General features: G+C 34.8%; 1 protein-coding gene across 7 annotated transcripts in view; it reads right to left on the bottom strand.

The window, feature by feature from the left end:
• LOC129004903 (uncharacterized) overlaps positions 1 to 12,692 on the bottom strand; it is a 187,405-nt gene that overhangs the window by 160,355 nt on the left and 14,358 nt on the right. For 2 of the 7 annotated variants that reach the window (XM_054433602.1, XM_054433612.1), the window contains exons 5-6: positions 8,982 to 9,192; positions 723 to 947 (exon numbers count right to left, since the gene is read on the bottom strand). In XM_054433602.1, coding sequence (XP_054289577.1) covers positions 723 to 947; positions 8,982 to 9,192 — 436 coding nt within the window. Of the gene's footprint in view, positions 1 to 390; positions 440 to 705; positions 948 to 8,981; positions 9,193 to 10,747; positions 10,810 to 12,692 lie in introns of those variants that run through there. The other 5 variants (XM_054433619.1, XM_054433627.1, XM_054433639.1 and 2 more) reach the window with 5 other exon arrangements.

Raw genomic sequence — 12,692 nt, 5'->3', positions numbered from 1 at the left:
AATGTTTGTACAAATTATACTAAATCAACAATGTCTCAAGTAAGAGATGGCAAACAAAAAGTTTAGCAAGCCTATGAGACAAAGGACTGACGATAACGTTTTGACGTAGAAACCTAGGTCTCCACTATAATAAATTGGATTGTAAGGTAAGCCTTAGATTTAATCATTAAAAAAAACTTTAAAAATCAGAAAAAAATTGGTTAGAGTGAACTTATGGAGTTAAACGCATTGCAACATGGTTAGGAGATAATTATTGATGTAAAATTCTATAGGCTTGATTCCTATGTTCTGAGATAAAATTTAATTTAATGACTGTAGTACCACAACTCAAACCGAGCAGCTGTGAAATCTGACGATGTAATGTATATTAGAGAAAAATGAACCTCTTACCGCTGAAGTATCTGGAATCACCCGACTCCACAAACGCTAACAGGTTAATCCTAGTTTAAGTCTATCTATTCTTAGTTTTTGGTTTGATTTTGATGTGGTTTATTAATTTGAAAACCAATGATTTTAAACAGGTAAAAGAAGGTACAACTTTCTTCAATGTTTTTAAAATATATTTACATAGGATGGTTTTTTTTTCAAATACTTAAATTTATAAGTTTTACTTTAATCTTGAATATAAATCATATTTTTTTAGTTGTTTTAACCTTAACAATTTTAAGTATAATATCTACAAAGCTATAAAATATGAATATTTACCCCTCCTATACCTCTACCATTGATGAGGTAAGCATCAGGTATCCGAATTTGACTATTTCCTATTCCTCCAATCTGGTCTCTCAGGACGCTTTGTATAGCGTTGTCTTCTTGTATTTGGTGAATCCAATCTTGTACAAGAATTATGTGAGATGGGAGATCATGGTCGTATAACAGTCTGAATCTGTCTGTGACAGGCTCTCGAACAATGAGACTACCAATTACTCCTCGTAATTGTTTATCATCTGAAAGAACAAGTCACTTTCATAAATGTTACTTGGAGAGTTTTAAATTTTCATTTTTGTGTCATTCATAAGGTCTGTGAATAGGCAGTTTATCAGAAAATGTAGAGACAACCAATATAGCACAATCTAAATGCGTGATTAGTGAACAAGAGAACCATCCATTGTAGCAGCTGAACTATGACTCATAAGGACTTGATAATGTTCACTTTTTTCTGTAAATTAAACTGTTGACGACGACTTAAGAGTGTAGCTTGTCACAGCCATTTGCCGCGAGATGGCGTACTGCTAACCCACTGGCCTTCAAGTTGTAGGCCTACATCGTATCAAGCCTACAAGCTCAAGTGTCGTAATGTGCTTAGACCAAAAATAAAACCCAACCTGTTCGGACAACGGTGGCATGGTAGCTCAGATGCATTGCGGTGAGGAGTGTAGCGTTGAGGTCTTTCTACATGCGCTGATTCAAATACTGTACATGTTCAACCCATATTAAGCTTACTAAATGTATGGCTTAGCTGGAGAGAAGGGTCAAATCAGGTAATAAACAGTGGCTCACTTGGGAAGAAATTGACGGCATTAGTGAGTTTATTAAGGATTGCAAGCAACACCTGTTCTGCTTTAAATTTAAACGAGGTGTTAGCCCGTCCTACGTATGGGAGTAGTCAGTTACAACTGTGTATAAATCAGAACAGCTAGCTTACACGTATAAAGAAAAAAAATTATAGCAGCCTACAGTAGAAAGAGTAATTATCAATTGAGAAAGTGTATAGGCCTAGTCAACGATATCACCTTCCAATTCCATCGCATACCTGCCTCTTCCATAATCAATATCAACACAATACAATTACTCATACTATACACAATTTCCAGTAGGTCTGAATAGACACTCCCTAAAATAAAACGAAAACATCCAATAAAATTCACAGTAGGCTACACATAATTATAACGTTGGTGTCCTGACATCATTAAACGAATCGTCCACACATATCCTTTATATCAATTTCACTGCATCAATTGCTAAATAAATAAGTGTAAACAAAGAAAAGTAAAAAAAAAACATATAGTTTGTTTTGGTTAACAGCTGAGTCAATAAAAATAAAATAATATTCATTTGAACAAAAGAACTGGTCACATGTTGAAGGAATTTAAAACGTAAAACACGCTAGTAAAGCTAGTGACGTAATTAATGGTCTATGTTTATTATCCATTCCGTTAGTTATATTATCCTTAATAATTAAACCACCCTCATTGAATCAATATACACCATAATTCCCCTTATTCATTTATTTAAACTATAAAATATTCAGCGCCTATTTCTAAAATATTCAAACGTAACCACAACTAAACACACGCCAAACAACTTTTTAGATTTCATAAAAGGATGGTTAGTCTAATTGCAGTATCCTAGGTCAATGATGACGTTGTGCTCAATCTATGTCATTCATATCTGTATATCTTTGGATAAAACCCGTCTGGGTTGTGGTGGTAATTTAAAATTGTATTCCCGAGGATTCTTGATCTCCTTCTTTATGACATCAATATTTCCGGGCCTAATCCAAACATAGTTTAATCATTCAAAAACATTGATTGTAAACAAACCAAGATGAATTAAAACGTGTAAAAAATGGATTCTCCTACCCTTTCCTAAAAAAGTTGAGCAGTATAATAATTTGCATATCCTTTTTTTAAGACTCGTGTACAGAGCCTCGACTTGTATACATCGATGGTGTTACTTTTCTCGGTGGTCTACTAATCTTACTTATTTCCTAAAAATCAATGACAAATCAGAGTAAATAAAATAACCTAAAAATAAGCATTTTTATATTTAACCAGCTGTTACTTAAAAGAAAATTATATTGCACTAAAACAAACCGAAGATTACAAAGATTTATTTAAAAAAATCCTTTGAACATCTTAGTATTTTACCTATGTATATTTAAATAATCTGTCATCCTCTTATCGAAGGATTGGACGTACAATCATTCGATCATGATAATCATTGGATTAGCATTACACATAGTATAAATAAGTCAACCCTTAGTACCGGTATGTCTTTAATTTTATCCAAATGCTGAATTTGTGTTACAAACGCTGAATGTTTACAGCTGTTAGACAATAGACAATAGACAATAGACAATAGACAAATAATCTTTATTTACACATTCATTAAGAATAGTAGTAGCGTCAATTTACAATTTTTTCTAAATGTTTGGTTGAGGTGTTGTTTAGTCAAAGACCTGTTGATGGTATTCTTCTAAGGAATAGAAAGGTCGATTAATGAGCCATTGATGCAAAGCTGGTTTGAGGTCATCTTCTGACTTGCTTCTTAGATCTGGAGGTAGCCTGTTGTAGATTTTCATTCCTGCGTATGAAGGTTTCTTTTCAAACTGTGCCGTGCGATGTTGTGGAAGGTTGTACTGCATGGTGTTTCTCAGGTTGTGTTGGTGCATTTCGCCACGCCTTGTAGGGTTATTTCTTACTGCAAATAACACAACTTCCTGGATGTAGAGTGCTACAAGGGTAAGTACTTTGAGTGACCTGAATGCTTCCCTGCAGCTGTCGAGTCTGTGGAGTCCTGCAGTTATTCTGACTGCCTTTTTTTGTTTTCTGAGAACTCTTTGCATGTTAGTGGCAGAGGTTCCACCCCATGCTACAAGTCCATATCTCATATGCGACTCAAAAAGTGCAAAGTATGCTACTTTTGTTGTCATGTCATCTGTTGCATTTTTTATATGTTTAAGAGCATAGATGGTTGAACTTAATTTTTTACATATATTGTCCACATGAGGGGTCCAGGTTAAATTCTTGTCGAGTGTGATGCCCAAAAACTTAGCTTCATCTTCCACTTCTACATCTGGGAGTCGTGGCACTTCTTGAGATTTACGGCCAAAAGCTATTTGAGTTGTTTTAGACGTGTTTACTGCGAGATCATTGTTATAGCAGTATTGGTAGGCCATACTGAGTGACACATAGGATTTTACTTCTAGATTTTCAGCTAGTGGTTCATTAAACACTAAGGTTGTGTCATCAGCATACATAAGAGTAAGGCAGGCGTCTCCTATTTGTTGCGGCAAATCGTTGGTAAAAAGAATAAACAGTACCGGACCCATAACTGAACCTTGGGGAACTCCTCGATTTATTGGTTGAAAATTTGATCTTGTTTTTCTTATTAGGCTGTTATCTCTGTGCCTTAGTTCTACAAACTGACTCCTGTCTGTAAGGTAGCTTTGAAACCATTCTCTTACTATCCCTGACACCCCCAGGGAATCCAGCTTTTTAATGATTAGCTGGTGGTCAAGGCAGTCAAATGCCTTACTGAAATCAAGAAAGATTCCTGTTGTTAGATTTCCTTCATCTAGGCTGTCAATCAGGGACTCAACCATCTGAATTATTGCTGTTGTTGTGGATTTCCCTTTTGTAAATCCATGTTGAAGGTTGTTTAGTAGGTTGTGATTTGTGCAGTGGTCTAAAAGTCTTTTTAAAACAACTTTTTCGTATATTTTGGAGAAGGTGGAAACGAGGGAAATTGGTCTGTAGTTGCTTGCTTCTAATGTGCTACCTTTTTTAAATTTCGGGTATACTTTAGTTATTTTAAGTAGTGAAGGAAAGATGCCTTGTTTTAGGGACTTATTTATCAAATCAGCCAATGGTAGTGCTAGTTCATTGCAGCAATGCTTAAGTATTTTTGACGAGATTTCATCAATTCCAGACGAGTTTTTTGCTTTAAGTTTGTTTATAATCATTTTAACTTCCTTCTCGTCTGTGCTTTGAAAGGAGGAAAACAGTGGACCTGTTTGAGTTACGTCAGGAGTTTGAGCTGTGGTCTTTAGGTGTTTTTGTTTCTCTACTGTTTTTTCTCCTACTTGTGTAAAAAATGTATTCAAATGCTCTGCAACATGGGTCACATTGTATTCAAATGCTCTGCAACATGGGTCACATTACTTATGAGTTGGCCATCTACTTGAAGGGTTATTTCATTTAGGGATGTTTCCTTTTTGGACCACACTGTGTTTATTGTTTCCCAGATAGCTTTAGATTTATTTTCAGCTTTCATCAACTGGTCAGAGTTAACCTTTTTCCGCATCGTTTTCAAGTACAGGTCATAGTTCTTTTTATTTTCAATAGAAACCCTTCTGTCATCTGGATTTCCCGTCACCTCAAACTTTCTTAGAGCTTTAAGAAATTCGGCTTTAAGTCTCACTGCTTCTGGGTCCATAGAGAATTTTAGTTTATGTTTTCTTTGTGTTTTTATCTTCTTTTGGGGGCAGGCTGCATCCATAGCTACTCTCACTATGTTACTAAAAGTTTTAAAAGCTTCTTCGGCATTGTTTATTGAGGTAACACTAAGCCAGTTTTCTTGACTGAGAAGATACTTGAGGTCTTGCAGGTTTTTATTTTTTAGGCAGCGTCCAATTTGGGCAGGATAACTTGAGTTGATGTGTGATTTGAAGTTTACAGTACAGAGTTGAGCAGTATGATCCGAAAGTCCTGCATTGATGATTTCTGGAGTGAGTTGGTTTGTGTCCATATTTGTACATATCCAGTCAATGGAGGTTTGTGTTAGATTTGTTATTCTCGTAGGTGGAAGCTGTAGTCTCTGGATGTTGTGCATAGCAAGAGTTTCATTTAAGATAATGTGTTTCCTGTTTGGGTTACACAAATCAACGTTAATATCTCCCATGATGATAAGAGGGGAATTTTCAATTTTTGTTTCCTCAATTAGTTCTGTAAAGGTGTTTAATGATTCCTCAAGGTCTCCGTTTGGGGGTCTGTAGGTTCCCAGTACAAACAGATTTGAGTTCTTGAATTTTATTTTTATAAGAGCTGCTTCAAATAACAGTTCTTTACAGTACTTGGAAACATCTATGGCTACTGTGCTGCTCTCAAGGCTTTCTTTTACAAGAATGCAAACACCTCCTTTTCTGTGTTCTATTCTACTATAGTGAGCCTTGAGGCAGAATCCAGTAGCTATGACGGTGCTACTTATTGTCTCAGGTTTCAGTCCATGTTCTGTCAGAATTACTATGTCAGGTTTGGTTTCTTCTAAAAGGTGCTGTAGTCTATTTATTTTATTTGAGACTTCCTGTGTATTTTGGTGCAGCAGGATGAGTTTGGAGTTTACATCCTGACGCGATTGTCTAAAAAACAGTCAGGTTGCGTTTCTCTTGTCTCTGCTGATTTTTGCAGTTTTCTTAAAGTAAAATCAGGCTGCGTTGGAATAATCTGAGAAGGTGAGGAAAACACAAAGTTATTATCCTGTAGCGATGCAGCCTCCCTTTTTACTAAATATCCATAATGCTTCTTCATATGTTCTGAATAAAATCCTATATTTTTCACAAAGAAATCATTGTAATCCTCGTCTTTGCTCTTTGGCTTAGCATTTAGGGGTGGAAGTTTATTTTTATTTTTAGTCTCTTTCAGGCTTTCTTGAGCTTTTACTGTTTGTGACACTTGTGACAGTTTTTGTGGCGGGGTTTGGCTGGTTCCCCCTGTTGATACTTGTTCCGTTGAGGTCTCAGATGACAGTTTTTTCGTAGGAGTTTGTCTGACTCTCCCTGTTGCAGTTTCTGTTGGCAGTTTTTTAGTAGGAGTTTGTCTGACTCTCCCTGTTGTAGTCTCGGTTGGCAGTTTTTTAGTAGGAGTTTGTCTGACTCTCCCGGTTGTTGTTTCAGTTTGCAGTTTTTTCGTTGGAGTTTGTCTGGCTCTCCACGTTGTGTTTTTGAAGGTTTTGCTGGTTATTTCTCGGCAGTCAGTAGCAAGTTTGTGATTTGTTTGTTCTAGGTATTTAGCATTTTGCAGGGATACGCTGAATATGTTAGTTCTGTTATGATTTCTTTGAGCCCTTTTATTTTTTAATGAACTTGGTGTTGGAATGGAAAGATTTTTTGAGTTGTCGGAGAAATGGTATTAGAAATCTCTTTGTTCATCTGCATTTTCAGGGTGTTAATGACGTGTTCCATTTGATTTTGTTTCATTTTAATTTGAGCAAGTTCAGCTAAGAGGAAAGGACTGTGACCAGCTATACATTGATGGGTCTGGGTTACAGCAGGCTTTGTACTAACCAGATTTTCCTCTTTTTCATCCAGCTTAACTTCATTGTGTTTTTGTGTCAGATCTTTTATGTTCTGTTTAAGTTGTTGAGTTTCTTGTTCATATTTTTTTAATGTGTCTTCTTTTTCCTTGTCCAATTCTTCAAAGGTGTGTTCTAAGTCTCTTCGAAGCATCTTCTCATTGTCGAGCTGTTTTTCAAGATTATTGATGGTTTCCACTAACGAGTTGTTTTTCATTAACAATCTTTCATTTTGGTCTAATAGTGTGTCTATTTTTTCTTCCCAAGCTGCTGCTTCATTTCCATTTTTTATTTTTGTTACTTGAAAAGACAGTTTGGCATTTTCGAGACTCAGCTTGTGTACATCCTCTCTAAGTTTATTGTTTTCTTCAAGGAGAGCATTTCCAACCTCCGCTGCTAGGTTAAGAGAACTTTCCAAATCATTCTCTTCTGTATCAAAATTCTGTACAATGTTTTGAAAATCGTCCATGGTAAGATTTAAATTGTTTAACATAGGTTCGGGCTTGTTAATTGAGGTATGACTTTGAGTGATGCAGCTAAGCAAGGTGTCGTCTGAGGTTTGACTTTCAGAGCAATGCTTATCATCAGTTTTGCTTGATTTCCTTGCAAAAGCGATTTCTGCTTCTTTTAAAGCTGCATTAAAATATTTATTTTTGAAATTGTCTTGTTTAGGTTTACCATATATTGCTTTGTTTTCTGAGTAAAGACATACATCATTTTCCTTTATTTTAGCTGTTTTATTATCTCCAAAAAAAGAAACAGTATACTGTGGTTGTCTATCATTTTTCTTTGGAACAGTCTCCTTTATTTCTGCAGGCCAGAAACTGTAGCCTTTTATCTTTGCAAAAACCAAATCACCTGCTTTATACATAATTCTACCTCAGTTGGAGAGGCTAGTTGTCTGAACACACAACTGTTGTTGATCAGCAGTGTGCTATGTCTGTTTGTCTGCTAGCTATGACGTTAGTTACAGAGTCAGCAGTGTTGACGTCTACCAGCTGTGTCGTCAGATTGTGTCGTCAGCAGTGTTATTGCCTCAGTCTGTGTCACCTAGTTTGGCTGTGACGTATAGTGATGAGTTGGAATTATGTTGAAGCCTAGTATTCCCTGACTGGCAGTTTATTGAATTTACAAATGAGATGGTTTATCTTGAATTTTAGTGCTAAAAATTAAATTTGTAATATTTCTTTTCCTTTAAAAGAGTGATTTGAAAATGCTTGGTATTCTTATAAATGATTCCTTTATAATTCCATTAGAAATTGGTAGGTCATCACAAGGTGAGTTGCTTTAGTATTGATTTTTCTTTGTTATGTTATGTTAAACATATATATACATAACTACATACATATACATATACATACATATATACATATATAACATAACTATAATTTGTTATGTTAAAAAAATTATATTACACCAAAAGCTAGTTTAGAATCTTAGCGTCGGCTGCTAGACTTTTCAAAAATTAAAATTTAATTTCTAAATAACTGGGACCCTAAACTAAAATTATGGCTTTGACATTCCCTAGTTCTCAAAATTATCTATCTTTCAACACAAAAATCATGAAAATCCGTCGAGTGGTTGATTCAGAATCGTGAAACAAAAAAACCCTGTTTCGTTTTAATATTATAGATATAGATTTTAGTTATTTGAATTTTCAGAAAATTGATTTAAGCTTCAGCTGCATTCATTTTTAGAGTATGCTACACATTAGTGAAAGTTATCTTTACTTAAAAATGTGTACAAGTCAACAAACACAGTTTATAACCTCTTTTAAAGTTTTAGAACATATTAAATAATATTTTTTTCACAAAACACTAATAAATGGTGTGAATTGTTTTACTGCTTTTTTTGTTGAACTATACTGAAGACTGTTTATAAGGTAAGAGATATATAGCTCCTAGTAGGATATAGTCAAAACTTAAAACAGAAATCAAGCACTAACATACACAAAGGTTTTTTTTTACCATCATAAGAATGCCACAGGTATGACCCAGGCTCGCCAGGTACAAAGTGGTACTGGAAGGTTTGGTTGAAGAACACAGGACACTGAGTGACATAGGGAACTCCATCCATCCATGGAGTGGCGAGGTGCTTCACCCCCTGCCAGTGTAGGGTAACATTGCTATGAGGGACGTCGTTGATCAAGTCTACAATGATTGTGTCACCATGGCAAATCTGCAGACAAACATTTACATTACATTGATCATTGCAATCTTGGGTAGTTGAACGGTCTTAAAAGAGCACCGCCAAAGGTGAGCTAGTTCAAATCTGAGCTAGTTTACCAGCGCCATGACTTCATCAAATAGCTCTTCCCCACCCTTATAGGACGATTAGTTTTGTCATAGTAGCCAATAAAGATGTGAGGAATAACTTAATATTTCTTTATATACCTACTGTTCAGTACTTATTAATATTTATAATCATCCCCACATTATTTATTTAACACTCTTTGATTTGCTATGTTCATATTCATTTGTACCAGCTGATGTTTAATTATTAATTGATACTGTTTATATCTCAGTGTTAAAAATGTTTCTTTCAAATACAGTTCAACTATTTTCCAATCTATTATTTCTTTTATTCTCATCTAAAATACAGTCCACTTATTAATTATCACACATATTTTTTGGTCCTTGCGAGCCTAGATTATTTACTTGAACCTTTTATTTCAATTAACTAAATTTTCTAAATTCTTTGATGTTTTAAACTTGTCTACCTATGGAAGAAAGAAGATCAGATTACTCAAGAGATAACTGTTTTAGAGTTTCAAAGAGACACTTTTGCCAAGAAGATAAAAACTCTCCATTCAATCAGAGTTAAGTTACATAATGATCCAACAGCATATAACAATTTTAAAGTACGCTTCGATGAACTCAAACCTACTTATGAAGAATTCCGCCGCTGCCACATTGACATTATAAAACTCAAAGTTTCTCTTGATGACACAGAAAACCTCTCCATATACCAAACTATTGTTGATGAAGTCGATGAAACTGTATTATTCCATTCTGTCAACCAACTTGAAGTTTGCTCCGTCTGCTGAATCAAATTGTACCTACCAATTCTAACCCTCCAAGTGTCTCTAGTTTTGGTCTTAATGTTCGCCCGATTATTGCGCAATCGCAGGGTTTTATTAAAATGTATCTTAGAAACTTAAAAACAATGTAAAGTATACTGTTTTATATATCATTTTATTTGGTAAATTATGGGCTTCAATGTAATATATAAAACATTCCAAAAAAGTTTTCTACAATTTTTGTGGGGTTAACATTTCTTTCTCAAAAATGTAACGGTTAGTTTTTATGTGTTACTTCTTTTAAATGATGTTTATTACTATATAGTATATTGTGGGGGGTGAGCTCGCTTGGCAGTGAGCACAAAGAAAGGTACTCGAGATTCAATTATACAAAATTCTATATTATATTCTCAACACAAGTAGTTTTAATAATTACAGAGATAAAGGGAAAAATAGAATATAGATATTATATCAAGAACAATGAATGGCAAAATATGATTTTCAATCAAAAATAATTGTATATGTTATTATTCTCAAAATAACTATTCAACTAAAGAGGCAATAGAAATTGGTAAATTTATATATATTATTTCAAATAACTCTGTGTTATTAAAAGTATGAATTCAATATGACAAGTATTAAGTGTCTTTACAAGTATTTCAAAACTATCTGTGCTCTAAGTCCAAAAATATTAAAAGAGGATAACGGCCTTACCTTGGCCAGCCGGCGCTGGTTCCTAAGAAGGAGTGAGTTATTGGTAAAAGGTCTACCACCGATGGTACTTCACAATTTTGTTACAAAGAGAGAGGGTAAGGCCATGATCAGCAATTTGTTGGGTATTGAACCTACTGAAGGCAAAAAGCAGCACAAAACTGCTTACACTCAGCAATCTACTTTACTCAACCAACTGCTGTAGTTGATACTTCTACAATTGTTTGATTGATTGAAAATCATTTACAATATGAATTTTAAAATTTTTATTGAATTAATATTTTCCCCAAAACGTCCTACCATTACAAAAATTATAAAATAAATGAAAAAATTTTATGTTTGCGCTCAATAAATTTTTATAATTTTAGGTCTACTAAAATGTTAAAATAGCCACTTCGTTCTAAATGTTATGAGGATTCCAAAAATATAATAATATAAGGAAGTAGATTTGCAAATAAATAAGTTATGGGCAAAAAACAGATTTCGGTACATAGCGTTTAGCTAAGAATGCATAGCCTAACCATAGCTAGGAATCTGGCTGATAATTTACATCAATATCACTACCTACTTCTTTGGGATCATCAACCAGCCCTTCAAAATCACTTAAATCTTCTTATAATGCACCACGTATATCACTACTTTTGATTTTTAACATTAAAACAATGATAAACGTAATAAAACACATCAGTCATCGGTGCGAGGTTAACCAAGCTGTTTACAAATACGCACGTCAGCTGTCTGCTACAATTATGATCGGCTCGAGAAAAAAAAGCGCTTAGAGACAGACCTCGGGAGAAAGCTTAGAATCTGCCAAATAAAACGATACCTAACTCGATCCAGTTTAATCCGATTTTGTCAGTCATAGAGCCTTCACCGTAAACAGTGTTTGTGAGTCGAAAAATCAACACAAAACACTACACAAAGTGTGTTATGTGTCGATTTTACAACACATAACACTCGGAGGGTTAAAGGGTCAGGTGAGCATGCACACACCAATAGTAAGGTAAAACTTCCCAAAATCTGTTTACCTAAATTCAATGGAAACTTGAAAGACTGGCCTAATTTTAAAGATTTATTTTGTTCCCTAATCCACACTAATGAAACACTTTCTCCAGTCGAAAAATTCCAATATTTGTTGTCCTGTTTGAGTGAAGAACCACATTCTTTGGCACGTACTCTTCCAATAACTAGTCAAAATTATGAATTAGTTTGGGAACAAATTGTCTCTAGGTACGATGATAAACGTCGCCTAGCCACACATTATTTGGAGGAAATTATTGCTTTCCTTTCATTACATGTCTCTTCTCTGAAAGCTTTAAGACATTTATTGGACACTTGTTGTGAAAATGTTAATGCATTGAACGCAACAACCTTCCCTGTAGATTTAGGAGATTTTATTCTGTTTCACACTTTAATTCAAAAACTTGACAAACATACGAGACAATTATTTGAAAGAGCTTATTCGAAAAGTGAATTTCCCACATTTCATAACTTAATAAGTTTTTTGACTGATCATTGCAAAACTTTAGATGCTACTGCTACTAATATTCGAACAGACCCAATAGCACAGAAACCTAAGCCAAATTTACTTCAAAATGCTTACAAACCATCTAATGTGGCAAGAAACACTTATGTCACTTGTATTTACCCAATTGTATTTACTGTAACGAACCACACACAGTGTACACTTGTACAAAGTTTTCAGCTTTGTCCATCAAGGAGCGTAGGGATGTTGTGCAAATCAAAACGAGCCTGTTTCAATTGTCTCAGCATTGGGCATATGTTGAACAATTGTACTTCAACATCTACATGCCGAAGTTGTAGTAAACGACACCATACACTTCTCCCCGACGAGTCTCGTTCGCATAAAAGAAAATCAGATCAGGTATGTCATGTGTCACATTTTTACAAAAGCCAAACAAACACTCCCGAAGATGACAAGCCAGTG

This window comes from Macrosteles quadrilineatus, unplaced genomic scaffold (assembly GCF_028750875.1).
Source record: "Macrosteles quadrilineatus isolate MER2022 unplaced genomic scaffold, UCM_ALF_1.0 Scaffold_1__1_contigs__length_201487025, whole genome shotgun sequence".
NCBI classification, from domain to species: Eukaryota; Metazoa; Arthropoda; class Insecta; order Hemiptera; family Cicadellidae; genus Macrosteles; species Macrosteles quadrilineatus.
The sequence above is the reverse complement of the archived record's forward strand: the minus strand, read 5'-3'. Positions and strand labels throughout refer to the sequence as shown.